Genomic DNA, 21,673 nt, shown 5'->3' on the forward strand with positions numbered 1-21,673 from the left:
TCTGCTTTAGCTTTTGCATTAGCTTTGAATGCCTTAAGACAAAGGGGGGGGGAACATTGGTCAGAAACAAGCAATGCATTTAGTTACTCAATCTTAGCAAAAGCCCATCAATGGTAGTGAAAGCTTTTCTGTAGAGTCATAGAATCATAGAATCGCAGAGTTGGAAGGGGCCTACAAGGCCATCGAGTCCAACCCCCTGCTCAATGCAGGAATCCACCCTAAAGCATCCCTGACAGATGGTTGTCCAGCTGCCTCTTGAAAGCCTCTAGTGTGGGAGAGCCCACAACCTCCCTAGGTAACTGATTCCATTGTCGTACTGCTCTAACAGTCAGGAAGTTTTTCCTGATGTCCAGCTGGAATCTGGCTTCCTTTAACTTGAGCCCGTTATTCTGTGTCCTGCGCTCTGGGAGGATCAAGAAGAGATCCTGGCCCTCCTCTGTGTGACAACCTTTTAAGTATTTGAAGAGTGCTCTCATGTCTCCCCACAGCCTTCTCTTCTCCAGGTCTCCTCATAGGGCTTTGTTTCCAGACCCCTGACCATCCTCATTGCCCTCCTCTGAACCCACTCCAGTTTGTCTGCATCCTTCTTGAAGTATGGTGCCCAGAACTGGATTCAATATTTAAGATGAGGCCTAACCAATGCTGAATAGAAGGGAACCAGTACCTCTCATATGTTATCACCCACACAGTCGAGTGGATGTTAAATCAGGTTTATAAAACTTCTTGATAAAATATGGCTAGCACCTAAAAGGGATGGTTGTGACTGAGAATATATTATTTAGCCTTAAGAAAAGTAGACTAGGGACATGTCTAGACCTAGGGACTGGAGGGGGAGGATCTCACAATACGGTGATCGCAAGATCCTCCCCCTCAGTCTACATGCGGTGCCTGACGTCCCAGGAGGAAGAGGATGTCGCTCCCACCATTTTGAATTTTTTATTTTTGAAGACGAGCACTTGAGCACTCCAGCAAAAAGTAAGAGTTCTCAGCTCCTCACGGTTAGTTGCGAGGAGCCAGGAAGAAACTGGGATGGCAGCCCACACCTTCCGCAGTCTCGGGATCATCCCGAGACCATGTGAAAAGTAGGGATAAAAGTGGTGCCCGTTATCCTGGGGAAAAGTAGGGATCATCCCTCCCTGCCCCTGGGATCCGCTGTGTGTCATGCGGATGCACAGGGATGATCCTGGAGTGTTCCCCAGGATATCGCCCTGTCTAGCCATGCCCTAAGACAGCACATTCTGACAGTGAAAAGAAATACCTTATAAAGGGAAGAGAAGAGAATTGGTCACTTTGCCCTCTGTGAATTGGATGGAAACAGAGGTCGGATGGATGGGCGAAGCCTTCAGTAGGAACTCAGCTGTGATGCTATTTTTCCCTCTGGACTAGAACCATGGATTTCTGCAAAGGTGGGATTCTAATTCAGGAAGAACATAGGCCCCTACAGATGAGTTGAGATGATATAACGGACTTATCTCATCATGAAATGCGTTGCTTGTCTACTCTTCATCAGACCACCAATTCAGAAAACTAACCCAACACAGACACATACGCATGCATGCACACACTGAGACATCAATCAAACCAATCAAAACAACCCATTAAAAATGCAATTAGAACCTGCTTCCAATCATGTATAGGCCAAAGGCCAGTTTAAATACAAATGTTTCTGCTTGCTGGCAGAAGGTCATGAGAGACGGAGCTATTCAGCCCTTCACAAGGAGCGGAAGGCTGGTAGATTCCATTGAAAAGGCTCTTTTCCTTTAAGAGTTAGGGCCTGAGTGGCCTTGCCAACCACCAAGGAATATTCCATGTTTGCCCATCAGTGCCAACTTCAGCTTTTTGTCATCAGCTGCTACTGCTCCTCATCCTATTTCTCAGCATGGTACCACCAGTTTCTTCGACAAGCAGAGAGTGAGTAGGTCATTACAGCTACTGTGCTCCCTTCTGACCACCACCACTGTTGTCTGGGCCAGAGCAAGAGGCAGGTTGCCATGGTGAACAGGAAGAGCAACTCTGGGGGTGTGGTCTTGCCACTGGGCACGTGCTGGGTTACGGGCCCTGGGCATGTGCCCAACTCTTGGTACTGGTGCTCTGTTGCCCATCAACCTATCCATGTCTGGCAGTAAGAAAGATGTCCATATTGTCTGGCCGCTGCTCTGTAGTTTATTTAACTTACTGGTTAATCCATCCCGACAGAGTTCTTTTCATGATGTGTGGGGAGATAAGAGAGTTCTGCCATAGGCGGATTTTAATGAAGCTTTCAGTTGCATTCTCTCATTATTCAGTTGCATTATTCATTGGGATAAATGATCATTTCAATTAAGATGCAATGGTTTGATAGAATACTTTGAATGCGTTCTGTTGATGAAAGCTCCCAGTTTTTACTTGGATAACATCCTCCCTTTTTCGGTCCCTTGTGGGTTTGTTATTTATACCTGCCTCTAGCATCTGTGATTCTGGAAACAAGAAAAAAACAAAACAAAATTGACTGTCGTGATCTAGGATTTTAATAAGGATTGTAGTGAAAATGTGCCATCGTTGACATTGTACAGCAGGGGTGGCCAACGTGTGACCTCCCAGATGTTTTGGCCTACAATTTCCATCATTCCTCACTATTGGCTGTGCTGGCTAAAGCTGATAGCAGTTGTGAACCAAAACATCTGAAGGGTCATGAATTGTCACCCCTGTTCTACAAGGAGGAGAAGTTATCCTGAAAGCTATCAATGGCGACTAATCCTGATGGCTCTGTGCTACTTCCAGGATCAGAGGCAGTAAGCCTACACACACCAGTTGCTGGGGAACATGGGTGAGAGGATGCTGTTGCACCATGTCTTACTTGTGAGTTCCTAGTTGACACAGCTGGTTGGCCACTGTGTGAACAGAGTGCTGAACTAGATGGACCCTTGGGCCATAGCTAGACCTAAGGTTTAACTCAGGATCATCCCAGGTTCGTTCCTGCCTGAGCGCTGGATGTCCTGTGTGGCACTTAGATGAACAGGTTTGACCCCAGGACAATCCTGGGATAAACCTTAGGTCTAGCTACGGCCCTCGTCTGATCCAGCATAGCTCTTCTTAAGTTCTTATATTCTTGAAGAACCAGTCTGGGATATATGGGTATTCTCTGGGGGTATGGGTAAGAAGAAAATGACCAATGTCCTGAGAAACAAGAGTCTTTGTATGTTGTGGGATGCCATTTGCTTTTTACTTTTAAGCCTGTGAGGGGACTGTGAGAATTGCTGTGCATAGGCTGCTGTAAAACAGTGCTGTTGAACCTCTTTCAACCTGGGGCCCAAATTCATTTTGGAGATGTCTTCAGGGACTCCATTACAGTAGGGGTGGGGGCAAAGGGAAGGCCCAAATACCAAAAGGCCAGTATATTGTAGCTTAAAACTCAAGATGCCAGTCACTAAGCCTTTGAAGTAAACCTGTGTAAAAGCTGGAAAGCCATCAAACAACCAGCAGTTTGGAAAAGGGGGCAGGGCAAAGGGAAGGGGGCATGGAGATCTGGAGGACATTGGTGGGCTGGATTAGGCTCATGGACCTGAGGTGCTGAATTGTTGCTATATAATCCTGGATTCCATCATCAACTTTATTATAGGGATGTGCTCCGCTTCTAATCGGACTGGCGAATTAGAAGTGGAGTGGGGGGCTTCGCCTGCCCTTAAGGCAGAGGCGAAGAGGATTGGGGGGCCGGCGGAGTGTGGCGAAGAGGATCGAGGTGAAGGCGGATCCTTCGCCTCGATCCGGAGCTCCGCCGGAAAGGTAAGTGGGGTTTACCGGGCCCTGCCGCTGTCGCTGTCGCCCATGCGGCGACAGCGGCAGGGCCCGGTAACCCCCCTCCTCTCCCTTACCTGCCTCCGTCCGCGGTCCGTCGGCGTCTTCAATTGAGCCTGCGGTTCAACCAGGAAGTTGAAGCTTGCGGCCCAGACTTCCTGGTTGAACCGCGGGCTCAATTGAAGACGCCGACGGACCGCGGACGGAGGCAGGTAAGGCCCCCCTCCCCCTTGGTCCCTTACCGGGCTCTGCCGCCGTTGCCGCACGGGCGGCGATGGCGGCAGGGCCCGGTAAACCTCCCGCCCTCCTCTCCTGGCCTTACCTGGCGCCACTCCCCTTCACTGCAGAGCTCCAATTCGGAGCCGGAGCTCCGCGGCGAAGAGGAGCGGAGCATGGGCGGAGCGGCGCGGAGCGGGCCGATCCAAAATTTTCTACTTTATTTAAATTTCTACAAAATTTTCACCTCTACTTTATTACGGTCACCGACCAGACTTTACACATGCACGAGAGTAGGGCGAAATTACACACAGATTTGAGAAGCATGCAGCAGAATCAAGTCTGGAGAGACCTTATTTTCAGAGCATTCCAAAAGAATTTTGCAAAAGCCTCGATTGGATTTCAGTGGCACCGCCAAATACTTCTCTGCCCCGCCCACCCTCAGAACCCAGAAATTGCCACCAAACCTGGCTTCCGTTTGCAGGGGCGGAGAGGCTCCACAGTCCCCTGAGCCAGCCTCAAAAAAGATAAGCTTGAGGAAACACACACACACACACACACAGCCTTGGGTGAGACATAGCTGGGTATCCAGAAAACCCTTGCTTTGCTCCATGTCACTGGATGTGGAAAGGGGTGTATTGTTCTGGGGCAGGGGTGCCTTTCCTGCACCATCCACGTTCTGTTTCTCCAGCAAGCCTTGTAGACTGGATGCCCACCTTCAGGGATCCTGTTGGGTTGGTCTACCAGTTACTCTTCGTATCCATTCAGCTGACCCCAAAGCCAAACCCTGGACCACCAGGCCTTACAAAGTTCTAGTCTCAGACCTTGGTCACTCTGAGCTTCGTTTCTGGTATGAGGACACTACCTATGCTGCTACTCCCATTCCCTATTGGAACTATAGTGGACCTGTGTTAATGTATTGGATCCCGCCCCCCTTTTACCCAGTTCAGAACCCGTGGGCAAGCAGGCAGCGGCATTTACTGCTGCTGCTTCTCACCTTGAGGCAGGTGAAAAAGCAGGTTGCAATGGCAAAGTGGAAGAGCAACTCCACAGGAGTCTTCTCAGTGAGCACCTGCTGTGATGTGAGCCCTCGGCAGGTGCCAAAGCACGCCAGCCCTTGACACCGGCCCCATAGAAGCCTGAGGGGCCGCTGTGAGACGTGCTTGCGTTTAACTTACAGTTTGCCCCTCCTTTCATGTCTTTGCATTTAACTTACAATTTGCCCCTCTTGTTATCTTAGAAAGTTTCGAAACTTTGCTTCCATGCTCTGCCTTCGACTTTCAGAAACAGGATGTAGATTGTTTGGATTTGGGGGGGGGGGATTTGAAAGTACAGGGGCTGTTTGACATTGAGAGACGTCTGCAACCCTTTTCACTTCCGTGCCTTCTCATCCCCCCCTGGCTGATTGTGCTTGTCCTTTCATCTGAAAGGGTGAACGGACAGACCCCCCTCTCTTTTCATGTGATAGGCAGCGCTTTATAATTGAGAACAGCAGCAAATCATAAAAGGACTAGTTAATTAGCCCTGTTTCTGGGTTCAGTGACTTGAGTAGCTTTAGCTCGCTGAGCTTAAGTTGCGGGAATTCATTTGATGGGCAACTTGAATAGCGCAAAAAGAATTATTCTCTGGTGTGTGTGTGTGTGTGTGTGTGTGTGTGTGTGTGTGTTTACACAGTTAATGACTATAGAAGCCTGCGTACTAGTTTGGCTATACATTTTAATTCATGCATATGCTGCTGTTGCTCAAATGGGTGCTTGGATTTTATTTTGTGCATGGTTAGGTCACCCATTGTGAAATGTATTTTGTGCATGATTCAGACACTCCCTGTCTCCTACCATGTATGCTGCTCAGGAAATGCCAGAGTTTCTTCTTGTTCCCATCCTAGGGATGCTAGAGGAATCCATCTGGGGTAGAAATTTCATCAGCTCTCCCCCATCTCAGACTTCGACCTGTTTCCTGCAATCTGGCCCAACTCGATGTGAATCGAGTCAGGCCAATTCACACTTTTTAACGTATATTTCATATCATGTTTTTATACTGTTTGTTTTATACTTTGAATGGTTTTAGTTTTTGTGAACCGCCCAGGGAGCTTCAGCTATTGGGCAGTATTAAAATGCAATAAATAAATAAAAATAAATAAATAAATAAATAAAATAGGAAATTGTGCGAGTTGTGACTACAACTTGCATTATTTAGGCAAATTTCAGCTACAAGGTGCATAATTTGCACAAATTGCAGCTGCAATTTGCACAACATTCTATTTATGCAAATAAAAATTAAAACAGGGAAAGTTCCCAGATTTCAGGGGACAACAACACTGCTTGGATTGCAAATGGTAAACTGAGTTGGGTAGGTGGGAGGGGGGGCAAAAATTCAGTAAGCCCAAAAGGAATGGATGTCCCAGCGACGGACACCCCTACCCCATCCCAGCCAAGTTCTGTTTTCACCATTGGTGGCCTTCCTTCATCAGCTGAAGTATGTCAATATTCCAGGTCAGCTCCTCTTAAAGTTTATGCCAGACAACTGAAGAAGTGGGAAAAAGTGACAGTTATCTGAATAAGAAGCATCCCAATTAGATCAGACCAATGGCTCACCTCGCCCAGCATCCTTCCAGCACCTAGGAGCCTTGAAGCAGAACATTTTAGCAAGAGCTATCTTCCATTGTGGCTCTCCGCTATCCACCTCCCCCTGGAGATTCCATACTGCAGGAGTGTTGAACCTCTTTTGGCCAGAGAGCCAAATTCCACTCTTGGGGCCCACATTCCATTCACAGGCAGGAACAGAGGCAAAAAGATCTTCCCGCAAGTAGCAAAACTTTAGGAGAGGCATTTCAACTACAGCTATATTTAGCCACTGTGCTACAGTGAGTCTCTGGCCTTAGCTAGACCTAAGGTTTATCTCGGGATCATCCCAGGGTCATCCCTGTTCATGTAAATGACACACAGGATATCCCGGGAGCAGGCAGGGACGACCCCGGGATGATCCTGGGATAAACCTTAGATCTAGCTAAGGCCTCAGTGTGAGTGTTTTTGCAATGTTTTTCACATTACTGAAGATTTATTTATTTATTTATTTATTTTATTACATTTATATACCGCCCCCCAGCCGAAGCTCTCTGGGCGGTTTACAACAATTAAAAATAGTAATCATTAAAAGTATACAAAATTTTTAAAAAACATAAAAACAGTATAAAGATCAGCCTTGATTCTAATGAAACCCAAGAAGTCTAAACCCAAGAACAAGCAGAACTGTGAACAACATGTGGCATTATTATGTTGTTCAAATATGTGCAAATTAAATGGCCATGTGGACTCTGCTATCCTTACCGATCCCATCTGAATTGCTGCTTGGAGACTGCCCCCCCCCCTTTATAAAGCTGTGTTTTACATAATAGAGGGATTCACTGACCGGAGTGCAATGAACTAATGAGAAACACCTGGCATCCAGCTCAAATTGTAATCTGCTCCCAATCAAACAAGGCACGTCTGTCGTCACCACCAGCTAGAGAACCGAATCTCTCCGTGGGTAGCGCAAATTAACTTTTGTCTCATGAATACTTGATCCGATAATTTTCCACAGGAGATTGACTCAATTGGAAGGTAAATGTGATCCTGAGCAGACTCTGTAAGGTAATTTCCGTAGTTTGTGGAGACAGCTCGGGGAGGGAAAACAACACTGAAGTATAATTGTTTGTTTTACACTGCACTAATATACTCCACCTGATACTGGAGGATTAATGGCTATAAATCTGGATATGTCCTGACAGCAGAGCCTTGAACTTTGCAGTTTTCTGCTAACTTTCTCTCCAGGAATGATAATCACCGTTCTCTTGGGCCGCTGGCAGTGTTTCACCCACATGCAAAGAGAGCAAATCTGGCCGGCGAGATCACATTACGCCAGTCCTTTTACAACTTCATTGGCTTCCAGTCCAGGTCCGGGCCTGATTCAAAGTGCTGGTATTGTCATTTAAAGCCCTAAACGGTTTGGGGCCAGGTTATTTGAAGGAACGCTTCCTCCCATATGTGCCTGCCCGGACCTTAAGATCATCTACAGGGGTCCTTCTCCGTGAGCTCCTGCCAAAGGAAGTGAGGCAGGTGGCTACTAGGAGGAGGGCTTTCTCCGCTGTGGCACCCCGGTTGTGGAATGAGCTCCCCAGAGAGGTCCGCCTGGTGCCTACACTGTACTGCTTTCGTCGCCAGCTGAAGACCTTTTTATTCTCTCAGTATTTTAACACTTAATTTTAACATAAATTTAAATTTTACAGTTGTAACTCTGTATTTTAATCTTATATCAATTTTTGCTGCAAGGTTTTATCCTGGTTGTGCTTTTCATACTGTATTTTGTATTTGTGCTTTTAACCTGTTGGTTGTTTTACTATGGTTTTAATTTTTGTGAACCGCCCAGAGAGCTTCGGCTATTGGGCGGTATAAAAATGTAATAAATAAATAAATAAAATAATATTACCGTTCATCTAACATTTTGCAGTGATTTACATGGAGGAGGGAATCACTGCCTACAATATAACAAAGGAACAAACGGAACCAATACCTTTAATAGTGACAGAAGGTGTGTTTTATTTTAGAATTCTGTATACTGTTCTTTAACCATACTTCTAGGATTGGGGTAGGATGGAATGTACTTTCTGTTCAGAACTCTGGCACCAGGCAGAGTAATCTATTCCACTTTTCCTACCAAACCCTCACTGGGCAAACAGTAACAAACCCAGATGGCAAATGCTTCCCCCATATCTATTCTGGCAACAGATTTACAGGACCTAATAATGACATCCACTTAAAGAACATAAGGAGAGCCATGATGGAACAGACCAAGCATCCATCTAGTTCAGCACTCACACAGTGGCTGATCAGCTGTTGACCAGGGACCCATAAGCAGGACACGGTGTAACAGCACCCTCCCACCCATGTTCCCCAGCTTTCTGTAGCACAGAGCCATCAGGATTAGTAGCCATTGATAGCCTTCTCCGCCAGGAATTTATCCAACCCATTTTTAAAGCCATCCAAATTGGTGGTCATCACCACATCTTGTGGTAACACCAGACATTCCTTCCCCTGCTCATCTTCCGCAACATAAACCATGATAAAGGTTCTTTATCATACTACATGTTTTAATTCGTTTGCCAACATCCATGTTAACACCAGCAACTGTTTTTTTGTAATGGCCACCGATGATCCTGTAATTATCACTGAACTCAGTGGATGCTGAAGGCTCCTATTTCAGTGGGGCTGTGAATCCACTCTGGGTTTCGGTCAGAACTCTAAAGGAGGAATCCAAGGTGCAGAAACCATTTTCAGGACATTCTCATATTAGATGTATGTATTATCAGTGGAGTATACATTTCTATTACTCAGGACCCATGCAGAGGTACCTGTGTACCAAAAAAAGAAGAAGAAAAACGATTGATTATATGGGCATAACCAATTGTCCAGGGGCTGCCCCCTCCTATTCCACAATATCCCCTCTTTTTGCGGGTGACAGAGGGAGCGCCGCACACCGCTGCTGCCGCTCGCAAGCAGGCAAGTGGCGCTTGCCCGGGCAAGCGCTGCTCGCCTGCTTGCGAGCGGCAGCGGCGGCGCGCGGCGCTTCTTCTGTCACCGCCCCCCCTTGCCACCCACCATGCCATCCTCCCCCTCCCCTCTCTTCCCCCCCCCCCCGGGCCGATGGGCACAGTGCTCATACGAGCGCTGTGCCAGGCCAGTCCGCAGCTTTTCGCGGCTCCTCGCGAGCGAGGAGCCGCGAAAAGCTGCGGAAGTCTCCACACTTACCCCAGCCCCGGCCTGAGGCCGGAGCTGGGGAAAAAGTGCGCCATAAGCGACTTTGCTTATGGCGCGCTAGACCAGGCCTCACTGCGGCCTGCCGCCGGATTCCCCTGTGCGTCATCTGGACGCACAGCAGGGAAACCGGGTTGGAAGGCGTGCTAAGGCCTGGTCTAGCAACGCCCCTAGTGTGTGTGTGGGGAAGCAGCTTTCTGAGTCCTGCAGAAAGTACGTTATTCCCCCGCCACCTTAAAGAACCCGATTGGAGTGGAGGAGGGGAAAGGATTTCATTCTGCATCACCACCATCCACTCCAATTGGGGCCTTTTCTATAATGTCCACGAATGACCCACTTTCCCCTTTAAGACCTCAATTGGAGCTCGGGGTGGGGGAATGATGTGCCTCAAGAAAGCATGTCATTCCCTCCTGCCATGCTAATGGCAGCCTTAAAGGGGAAGGTGTGTCATTCCAGGACATTATTGAAAATTATAGAAAATCTCCCCTGACACCATGGAAAGAACAAAAACCAGGACAAATCCGGGGAAATCCTGACAGTTGGTCACCCTATCTAGGGGATACCCTCAACCAAACTGCTGAGGGATCACAGATTGAACATCTTAGCAGCTGTGCACCCCAAACGGTCTCCTTTTTTCACACTGGGTCTGCCAGGCCAAAAGCACTTCTAGTCTGACGTATGTGGAGAGAGAGGCCCAAAAAGAATTGTGGAGCTCACAAGCTGTCAGTTGGCCAATACTGGCAGCAAGCAAAGTGTACTAAACGCTCTGTCCAATAGTATTCATTTAGCATTGTGTGTTTTGGAAGGAGAAATTCACAAACCCAAGGGATGGCTTCGATGGTCATTGAATAAGAACTAGGTCAGTTGCCTTGAGCACGATCCTTGTAGAACGATATGGATAATTCAGTTGATTTGGAAAAAAAAACCACTTCTCGTCGAGAGTGAATGTTGGATGTTGATTTGTTCTACATATTATGCTTAGTTGTATCCCAGTCTTCCCCGAGGCCTTGAAAGTGCAGAGCAAACTAAATGCAAACTAAGTCAAACATTTATGAAAGTATCAAGTAAATACATTAAACAATGCAGGAATGGTTCTGGTGTTATTGAATCCTGACAAACCAATTAGTTGGTACTTGTTTTCTATTGCAGTAAAAGTCTCAAATGCTTTTGAAGGGTCAGACTTCACATGGAAGTTACTATGTGTATCTCCCAAATGAGCACTCATTGGAAATGAGAAAGAGACATTTGGGAATCAAGTATATTGCTAGGTTTAAAAACATATAGATGACAATGTTAAGCATAATATTGAGTATGAAAATTACTGTCAATGTGCTTTAGCTAAGAGTGTGAGCTGTGCTTTGGGATGTTCCTGGTAGAAATCTCTCCTCCATGAACTTACAAGTTTGTATTGGGCAAACTTCCATTGTCTCAGCATCTTTATCTACAACGTTGGGGTAACACTGGCCTACCCAGAGGGTTCCCATAAAGATCAAGATGAAATACGTAACTTTCAATATTTTAAGTACTTATTACATAAATTCAGTTCCTCCGTCTCTGTAAAAACAAGATATCCATATTCACTGGTTTACCTGAGTATTGTCTATTCTTTCGTTCCTTGAGGCATTTAGGGGAAGCTGGTAGGAAGATTAAAGCAGGGAGGGAGGAGGACCTTGGATAGCTTCAAGTGAGTCCTGCTGGCTGGAACTCTCTGATACTAATACAGCAGGAGGACGTTGTCTCAGCAGGGAGCTAAAACCAACTGAAGTCTTATGTAGACAGACAAGATCTGTAGTGTGGTAAAATCTGCCTCTCCTGGGGGAGCTGACTGAATTATCAGATGTTTTGGCATACAACTCCCATCATCCTTCACCATTGTTTATGCTGACTAGTGCTGATAGGTGTTGTTGTTGTCCAAACCATCTGGAGGGCCACAAATTGCCCACCCCTGCATTACTGGATCTCAGGTTAATGCAAAAGCTACTTTCAATAACCAATGTACACTCTCCCTTTCACTCAGTTAATAACAATGTAACACAAAGGAAATCTGACTGTATGCAGTGAAGCAATGAAAAGCCTTCTGGAACAATATTTGTAAGTTAGAGACCTAGATTGGACCTCCCCTCTATCATGACGATCTCAAAATATGATGGCACTCTTCAAATACTTGAAAGGTTGACACACAGAGGAGGGCCAGGATCTCTTCTCGATCCTCCTAGAGTGCAGGACACAGAATAATGGGCTCAAGTAAGATTCCAGCTGGACATCAGGAAAAACTTCCTGACTGTTACAGCAGTATGACAATGGAACCAGTTACCTAGGGAGGTTGTGGTCTCTCCCACACTGCAGGCATTCAAGAGGCAGCTGGACAACCATCTATCAAGGATGCTTTAAGGTGGATTCCTGCACTGAGCAGGGGGTTGGACTCGATGGCCTTATAGGCCCCTTCCAACTCTACTATTCTTTGATTCTATGATTCCATGATTAACTGAATCGTCATGCATTGGGTGGGAATAGAAACAACTGAGAAAGTTTAGATACCACAAAACAAGAAAGCAAAATAACTTCAGAAAACCTGTGTATTGCGAGTTGCATTAAAAAGTCTTTAAAAGCAGAGCTTCAAAGGGAGGGATGTTTTGACCATCTCCCCTCCCACCGCCCCCAATCTATTGTATTGTGATTGGCAAATTGAATCTGGTGAATAGAGCAAATATTAGCCATCTCAGTAGGCGGAAATGAGAACGGCACGTTGTTGCACATCTTTGTGTGACTTTCCTTTCTGTTGCTTATTTGTTTTTCGAGGTTGGTTGGATGGAAGATGTAATCTCAAATAGAATTATAATTATTAATTAAGAGTTTTGGGGGGCTGGGGAGGGAGCTAAAGGGATGATTCATTCCTATTGGAGGATGTTAAACAGACTTAATTGGTTATTAATGTTGGCTTAAATCCAAACGACCGCAGGGTGAAATCTGTGTACGCAGAAGTGATTTCTAAGCCGTCTGAAAGCCCTCACCCTGGCCCATGTTATAGGATACTTCCTATGTTTGGTAGTCTTTGAGGGATGAGCTGTTCTTGAGAGCCAAATCCCATTTGTGAGAATTGAGCTGCTGCAGAATTCCTATATAATAATATTTATTTATTTATTTATTTATTCAGTTTACATCCCGCCTTTCTGCCAAAAATGGCACTCTAGGCAGCCCGTGGGAAGTGGGGGATACTTGAAGCACAGTCCAGGAAGGAAGATCTGTGAACCATCTCCAATCTGTGCTTCCTCCATAATACAACTTATTTCAAGCTACTGGTTCCTCTGGGTTCCAGCTGCTTCCTTTGCCTCCAGAATGGAAAGGTAACCTCCATAAGGAGAAGCAAGGCTGGATGATGTCACACCCGGGGGTCTTCTTGGATGCTCCTTACTGATAACAAGGTTCTCCTCCTAATTCTGTAGGGGGAGAAACGTAAGGCTAAAATTCCAGGGTCCCCGATATTAAATACTCAGGCACACCCATCTCAAATAGCCTCAATTTGGCCGACGTTGTAGGTGCAGGTGTGGTTGAGGATTCAAGATTTTTGTGAACCGCCCAGAGAGCTCCGGCTATTGGGCGGTATAGAAATGTAATAAATAAATAAATAAATAAGATAGAATGTTTGCATTCACTCAGATTACACTTAGAACTTAAAACTTTAAAATTCTGGATGAAAACAACAGAATGAAATTTAATAGGGACAAATGCCAAGTTCTACATTTAGGAAATAGAAACCAAAGGCACAGTTACAAGACGGGGGATACTTGGCTCAGCAATACTACAAACGAGAAGAATCTTGGAATTGTTGTAGAACACAAGCTGAATATGAGCCAACAGTGCGATATGGCTGCAAGAAAGGCAAATGCTATTTTGGGCTACATTAATAGAAGTATAGCTTCCAAATTGTGTGAGGTACTGGTTCCTCTCTATTCGGCCCTGGTTAGGCCTCATCTAGAGTATTGCGTCCAGTTCTGGGCTCCACAATTCAAGAAGGAAGCAGACAAGCTGGAGCGTGTTCAGAGGAGGGCAACCAGGATGATCAGGGGTCTGGAAACAAAGCCCTGTGAAGAGAGACTGAAAGAACTGGGCATGTTTAGCCTGGAGAAGAGAAGATTGAGGTAGACATGATAGCACTCTTCAAATACTTAGAATCATAGAATCACAGAATAGCAGAGTTGGAAGGGGCCTACAAGGCCATCGAGTCCAACCCCCTGCTCAATGCAGGAATCCACCCTAAAGCATCCCTGACAGATGGTTGACCAGCTGCCTCTTTAAGGCCTCTAGTATGGGAGAGCCCACAACCTCCCCAGCTAACTGATTCCATTGTTGTACTGCTCTAACAGTCAGGAAGTTTTTCCTGATGTCCAGCCGGAATCTGGCTTCCTGTAACTTGAGCCCGTTATTCCGTGTCCTGCACTCTGGGAGGATCGAGAAGAGATCCTGGCCCTCCTCTGTGTGACAACCTTTTAAGTATTTGAAGAGTGCTATCATGTCTCCCCTCAATCTTCTCTTAAAAGGTTGTCACACTTAAAAGATCAGGCAATGAACTTCAATACCACCATAAAGCAGTAGTGCGGCTCCTGCCTTTTATATACCGCTTTCAAAATGGAATATCCTGCTTGGTATAGATGAGCCCACAGTCACAAACCTTTCAACTCAAGCAAAGCAAAATGGCATATTCCCAAATCTTGTACTTGTATAACACACAAATTGTGTATCGCGCATACTGACTTTACAAAGGGATCCTTTCTTTGCAAAGGGACTTCCATTTCTCCCGGGCAAAATCAAGGAGTTACTGAGGCCTACGTGTTAGGCTCAGAGCAACATCCTGGATCTCATGCGTGAGGTAAAGGCAAGATGACGTTTACAGGAGTGCAAGTAATACTATGCTGTGCAAATTGTCAGTCTGCAACAGTGCCTCTTGTTTGGGTGGAAGAGTTCCATATTATCACTTCCCCTAGGAAGAAATGACTCAAAGAACTTGAGAAATGAGACCTCTTGGGGACACCGGCTAAGCAATTGCACTTCCTAGCTAGCATTAGCTTTCATGCTCCGGTACTCTGATAAGTGAGCCTTTGCCCACATATCTATTTTATGCAGGCCAAAACCCTTAAGCTGCTTTTCCCCATGAGCAGGCCCCACTCACTTCAGTTGGACTAGTATAGAGCACGTGGTTTGAGAGCTGATGATATTGGGTGTTCCATTTTTATGAAATATTATATCAGAAATGTACTAGTGTTTCACTTTTTCAGTCTTGGAGGCAGCTGAGGATAGTATTGGCAGTGGTGGAGCCAAGAGCACCTGCTTTGCCAAAGGTCCCTGGTTCAAACCCCAGAATCTCCAGGGCCTAATCTATGCCAAGCAGGATATTCCACTATGAAAGTGGTATGAAAGCGGTATATAAAAGGCAGGAGCCACACTACTGCTTTATAGCGGTATTGAACTGTACTGCAGGATCTACACTATTGCTTTATAGTGGTAATAAAGTGCACTGACAACTGGTGGGGCCCATGACGCTTCTTCACCAAGCAGGATATAACACTATGAAAGTGGTATGAAAGCAGTATTTGTCATGGGTCCCAACAGTTGTCAGTGCCCTTCAATACCGCTCTAAAGCAGTAGTGTGGCTCCTGCCTTTTGTATACTGCTTTCATAGCGCTTTCATAGTGCAATATCCTGCTTGGTGTAGATTAGGCCTAGGTCAGTCTGGAGAAATTCCTGCCTGAAACTCTGGAGAGCTGCTGCCACTGAGGCCTTAGCTAGACCTAAGGTTTATCCCTGGATCATCCAGGGGTCAACCCTGTTCACCTAGGTAACACACAGGGGATCCAGTGCTCAGGCAGGGGTGAACCCTGGATGATCCCAGGATAAACCTTAGGTCTAGCTGTGGCCCTAGATACAGTATGGCTAGACCATCATTCCACAACTTGGTATGCTCCAGATGTTTTGGACTACTATTCCCAGGATTCCTGACCTGGGGTGGTTGGGAGTTGAAGTCCAAAGCATCTGGAGACCATCAGGTTGTGGAATACAGCTTGTTTACTGAGATAGTTGTTGGACTGCAACTGGTGAGTCTCCCTCACTGGCCATGCATGGGTCTCCTGCAGTAAGTCCTTGACTCTTCTGGCATCTTCAAAGCTTCAAGTGAATGCAAAGTTCTAATGCCATTTTGTTTTCTCCTCTCTACATCAGCAAATGCCAAACAATTTTTGGAAAGAATGATTTCATAACCTGTCTCCTAATTTATATTAACTGGAACTAATGCTGACGTGTTATTGGAACATGGTGTTCTATGACAACCAATTGCTCCCACATTTTGAGGTCATTGGTCTCTGTTCAGATGGAGCTATCCCATGTTATTGGAAGTCTACTCATTCTTTGTTCCCAAATAGCTAGATGCAACATTTCCTTTAGTGCTGTTCCATCTCTTTTTCATAAAATGGCTCCATTCATGATTTGGCTGAGGCCTGATTCAAGCTCCTTCAAGCTAACAATAGGCTCCAGTGGCTAATGACAAGCAAACCACCTCCTAATCCAAGGCATATTTTCCACATAATTACATACAAATGCAAGAGGATCTAAATTTAACTGAAGATTAAATGTTTCCTTAATCACATCATTCACCAGTGCCCAGAATTTAATGGCTCATTTGTATTTTGAAGAAACATGTGGGTAGAGGGGGGCAGCCTTCAGGACTGTTCCATTGGCGGTGGGGCAGGAAGTGAACAGCAGGGAGGGGTTCAGTAGGGAAGGCCCCAATAATGTTGCCTGGGAGTGAAATCAGTGGCAGTGGTAGGGGGAATTCAGGGTGTGTGTGACTAGGTTATTTTCAGGGAAGACCCCTGAGGTCTGCTGTGTAGCTCATGGGTGGTGGATTGCTCAACTGTGCCCTAAAGCACATAAGAAGAACCCTACTGGACTGGACCAGAAACCTATCTCATCCAGCCTCCTGTTCCCACAGTGACCAGCTAGAAGCCTATAGGAAGCCCACAGGAAGGATATGAAAGTAATTTGTTGTTTATTCGTTCAGTCGCTTCCGACTCTTCGTGACTTCCTGGACCAGCCCACGCCAGAGCTTTCTGTCGGCCGTCGCCACCCCTAGCTCCCCCAAGGTCAAGTCTGTCACCTCCAGAATATCATCCATCCATCTTGCCCTTGGTCGGCCCCTCTTCCTTTTGCCTTCCACTTTCATCCTGCTATTCATGTTCTCCAGTAACTGGATGGGCAATACCTTTGTTCCGTCAAGTTTGTTTGTTTGTTAATGGATTTACCAGGGGCTCATCTACACCAAGCAGGATATTCCACTATGAAAGCGGTATATAAAAGGCAAGAGCCACCTCCTCAAACTGACCACAATTTGTGATCAGATATCCATTCATTTCCAGGTTTGCAGTGCGTTCCACGAAATAGGGAGGAATGCATTTGACAGCATGTACACATTTGGAAAATGTGCAAACAGCTCTGTGTACATTTCTAAAATGCACACAAGCTTTCTTTGGTAGGGGAATCAATGAAGTTCAAACTCGCCTACAGTCTCTGAAAATCACTTTGAAACTTGTTTTGGCCCGCTCCCATTTTCAACTGCTTTTTGGCAGATTCCAATGAGAAAAGTGCCCATTTAGCCTGGAGAAGAGAAGATGGAGGGGAGACATGAGAGCACTCTTCAAATACTTAAAAGGTTCTCACACAGAGGAGGGCCAGGATCTCTTCTCGATCCTCCCAGAGTGCAGGACATGGAATAACGGGCTCAAGTTAAAGGAAGCCAGATTCCGGCTGGACATCAGGAAAAACTTCCTGACTGTTAGAGCAGTGTGACAATGGAATCAGTTACCTAAGGAGGTTGTGGGCTCTCCCACACTAGAGGCCTTCAAGAGGCAGCTGGACAACCATCTGTCAGGGATGCTTTAGGGTGGATTCCTGCATTGAGCAGGGGGTTGGACTCGATGGCCTTGTAGGCCCCTTCCATCTCTGCTAGTCTATGATTCTATGATTCTATTACAATGGAACCAGTTACCCAGGGAGGTTGTGGGCTCTCCCACACTAGAGGCCTTCAAGAGGCAGCTGGACAACCATCTGTCAGGGATGCTTTAGGGTGGATTCCTGCATTGAGCAGGGGGTTGGACTCGATGGCCTTGTAGGCCCCTTCCATCTCTGCTAGTCTATGATTCTATGACAATGGAACCAGTTACCTAGGGAGGTTGTGGGCTCTCCCACACTAGAGGCCTTCAAGAGGCAGCTGGTCAACCATCTGTCAGGGATGCTTTAGGTTGGATTCCTGCACTGAGCAGGGGGTTGGACTCAATGGCCTTGTAGGCCCCTTCCAACTGTGCTATTCTATGATTCTATGATTTCTGTGCATATTTTTCAGCAGTCCACACTTCTCCACCTTGACTAAAGTGTGAAAATGTATATTTGTGTGTAAACAAAATAAGTATGCAATTTTTAAGGTGATCACAAACGTCTCAACAAAAAAGCACTCCTGTTTCCAATCGCATTCAGGATTGGAAATGGAACAGAAAGAAAAGTTTCCTACTTCCCATGGGGACATGCATTCAAAAATGTGTACATTTGAAAAACAAATATTCACAAAAAGTGTGTATATCTGGGGGGAAATCTGTGCACAAAAGTATGCACAGGTTTCTTGTGCAGAAGGGAAAACATACTTTATGGAAATGGGATAGAAGAGCTTGGTGAAGGAAAAAGAAGAACAATTAGGAGATTGAAATTATGGTCCTGGAGGTAGTATATATCCATCATGCTTGATTAACGAATTATCCATTGTATGCATCTTCCAAAGCATCAAACACCACTGTACTGAAATCTTATTACAATTTTCTCTGTGTGCTAGAGAGATACAATATTGTGATCTTTTGCCAAATTCACTCCCTTATATAAAACTTTTGTCATTCATACAATGCCATTCAGTTCTTGCATGGATGGAACTCTTCCAGTTGAGGAACTATTACTGACTCTCTCTCTCTCTCTCTTTTTCATTTGGAAATACTTTGCTTTGTCACATTTAAAAGAACTCCTCAAAACGGAGGGCTTTCCCTCTGTATCTCGCACAGGTATTAATAGATCACTCTTCTATCTTTTTTTTTTTTTAGGTCAATGGAACAGAGATTGAATATGAATTTGAAGAAATTACATTGGAAAGGGTAAGTTAATTATTCTTTGCACAGCATAGGATGACTTTGTTAGCAACATGAATATTACAATTATCTGGATGTAATCCTTCATTTTCAATTTACGTATTTAGAGAGGAATTCATATTGCATAACTGTGCAAAAATCCTACCAGTCAAGATTGCTGATGGAACTTAAGTCCCAGAAGAATTGCTGATGTATTACTAGATTGTTAGAGAGCTTTTTCCAGTATGAAACTGTTTGCCATTTTAATTCAAAATGTGTAAAACGACAACAACAATACCCAAACTCAGAAATTCATATTGTAGCAACCTTAAGCACTACAGTGTATTTTTTTCCATATAGCTCCTGGCTAAGATTCCCAATGTGTGTGTGTGTGTATTTATAAAGCATGTTTATATGTTTATCTTGCCTTTATCCCATTTGTCAGGCAAAATTTGCCTCCCAAAACTGCTCAGGTCAATCAAAAATGCAAGGCAGCTGGTGACAGATACTCTATGTACGGAGATGAAAATGGGACGCAGGCTCTGCCCTCTGGCTTATAACCTAAAAAAGGCAGAGCCCATATGGAGAGTGGACAGAAAAAGTAGAACAGAGAAATCAGGGTAATGGAGACAGAATGAAATGATGAGTTGAAAACAGGCATTCCTGCCAGGGTTAGGCAATCTTTTGGGGCAATGAGCTTACTTGGCAATCTGAGAAACTGTCCTGGGCATCTGTCACAATCCGGGGCATGGGTAGCCGGGTCCTTAGGCAGGAACCCCGGGGCCAGGACGGATGGAGACGGAACCAGCTTGGGTGGTTGGACTACTGGTGGAGCAAGCTGGGGGTGAGGCACAGGTCTCAGATGGCAGCATCCAACAGAGGGCCAGAGGCAGGAGGCAGATCCAGGAAACAGGCACAAGGTCAGACACAGGTTCAGAATCCAAGCAGGGGCCAGAGGCAGAAGAGAAGTCCAGACAACAAGCAGGCAAGGTCTGGGCAGGGATCAAGGCAAGAGGCAGAGTCCAGGAGGAACAGAGTCCAAACAAGGGCCAGAGGCAAAAGTCGATGGTCAAAGGCAAAGCAAGGTTCAGGCACGTATCAGACAGCAAAGGGGCCAGAGGCAGAGGCGTGGTTGATATGGGCAAGAGGTTCAGCGAGGCGACGCAAGTTCTGAGGATACAGATGATCAGGAACCGGCTGCAGCTAGCATGAGATACTGTGTTGCTGTGGCAAAGGCTGAAGGTGAAATGCAGCTCTTTTATAGGTCTTTCCTGGCATCTCCCAGCTGTTCCATATGAACCCACCTGGAAGTGCCTGCTGGTCTGGGCCTAAACCTTGCAAGGCTTTACCAGCCAGGGCTCGCATCCTGCGAAACCTTGCGGCTGGTTATATGCAAAGCTGCCACCAGATGGTGCTGCAGGACAGATCCTGACAGCATCACCACAAAATGGCTGCCATGGGAGGCATGGCAAATGATGTAACCTGCCCAAATGTAGAGTACAAGGCAAAGATGGGGTCTGAACTCCAACATATAGAGGGAGCAATCCTCTGTATGTTGGATATAGGATAGTTTGGTTTCTGGGCCCCAAGGTCAGAAACAAGGCTCTGACCTCATAGCCCAGAAACTGCACTTCCCCCTCCTCCTGTGCAGTTCTGGCTACATCTCCGCACTCTGAGACAGAGCTTGGAGATGGGAAAGAGGGGCGTTCCTAGGGATAAGGAGGGGAGGAGACTGGGGCTGCAGCCATGACTCTTCCTATAGCGCCAGACTAAGCCTGCATTTTTCCCCTCCACACTAATGGCACCATTTGCATGGAGGGGGAAATGTGTAATTTCTGGACCCTCCAGAATTGATGCATTTCCCCCTTTCGTGCCAATGGTGGCTGACATTAGTGCGGAGGGGGAGAAAGGGCAGGCACTTGCCGAGGGCTCGTGGGCCTCATGAGTGCTTGGCAGAGGCTTGTCTGGCCCAGCTCATTGGGGCAGACTGCATGAGCAGGGGGTGGGTGGGGGGGTGATTATTAGTAGAACCCTAGTAGTGGCCCATTTGTTTATTGGATCACTATTTGGCACTATAAATGGCAGGTGTGGGGTGGGACTGATCCAGGTCAGCACCACAGTGGGAAGAAAGGGTTAAAGCCACCTTCCCCGCTTCTAGGGACTTGATCTATATTGGGTCCGCTGCACTTGTACTAGAGAATGTCAGGCCCAGGGCCAAAACGGGCTCTCCTGGGGTCCCAATCCACCTCCCCAGGGCTCCCCAGATAGCCATGTCCCTTATCCTAGCCCCACCCCTCTCCCCTAACCAGATTGGTGGTTTCCTAGCTTTTGTGTGATCTTTCCCCCATTCTGAAATAGGTTCCATCCCTTGGATAGCTCATTTAGCGTTCTGGTTAGTTTTGACTGAAACCCAGAATGGTTCCACAGATTGGAGCCACCAGTCTCTACTTCTGCCAACCATACTTAGGGATGGACAGGCTCACCTGCGTCCAACCACCGCTTGTGGTACTGCGTGAGCTTCTTCGTGGCCCGGCGACCACCCCATGAAGCTGTGAAGCCACCCAGGGCTGGTGCTACCATAGAGGCCACTCAGGTGGCCGCCTAGAGCTAAGAGGGGCGCCGGGCACAGCGCAGCACTCACGCACATTGGCTGTGAGCTGGGCCAGCCTGAGGATTCAGCTGGGCCTGGGTGGGCGAAATGGCGCCCCGCGCCCACCCAGCCGAAGCGAAGCCAGGGATGCT

The 21,673-nt window shown here is 46.4% G+C and overlaps 1 protein-coding gene across 8 annotated transcripts in view; it reads left to right on the forward strand.

Moving 5' to 3' along the window:
- The window catches only part of DLG2 (discs large MAGUK scaffold protein 2), a 1,258,440-nt gene that overhangs the window by 848,693 nt on the left and 388,074 nt on the right, over positions 1–21,673 (forward strand). For all 8 annotated transcript variants that reach the window (XM_063127200.1, XM_063127202.1, XM_063127201.1 and 5 more), the window contains one exon: positions 18,908–18,958. In XM_063127200.1, coding sequence (XP_062983270.1) covers positions 18,908–18,958 — 51 coding nt within the window. The remainder of the gene's footprint in view (positions 1–18,907; positions 18,959–21,673) is intronic.

Source organism: Elgaria multicarinata, chromosome 5 (assembly GCF_023053635.1).
Source record: "Elgaria multicarinata webbii isolate HBS135686 ecotype San Diego chromosome 5, rElgMul1.1.pri, whole genome shotgun sequence".
Classification (NCBI taxonomy): domain Eukaryota; kingdom Metazoa; phylum Chordata; class Lepidosauria; order Squamata; family Anguidae; genus Elgaria; species Elgaria multicarinata.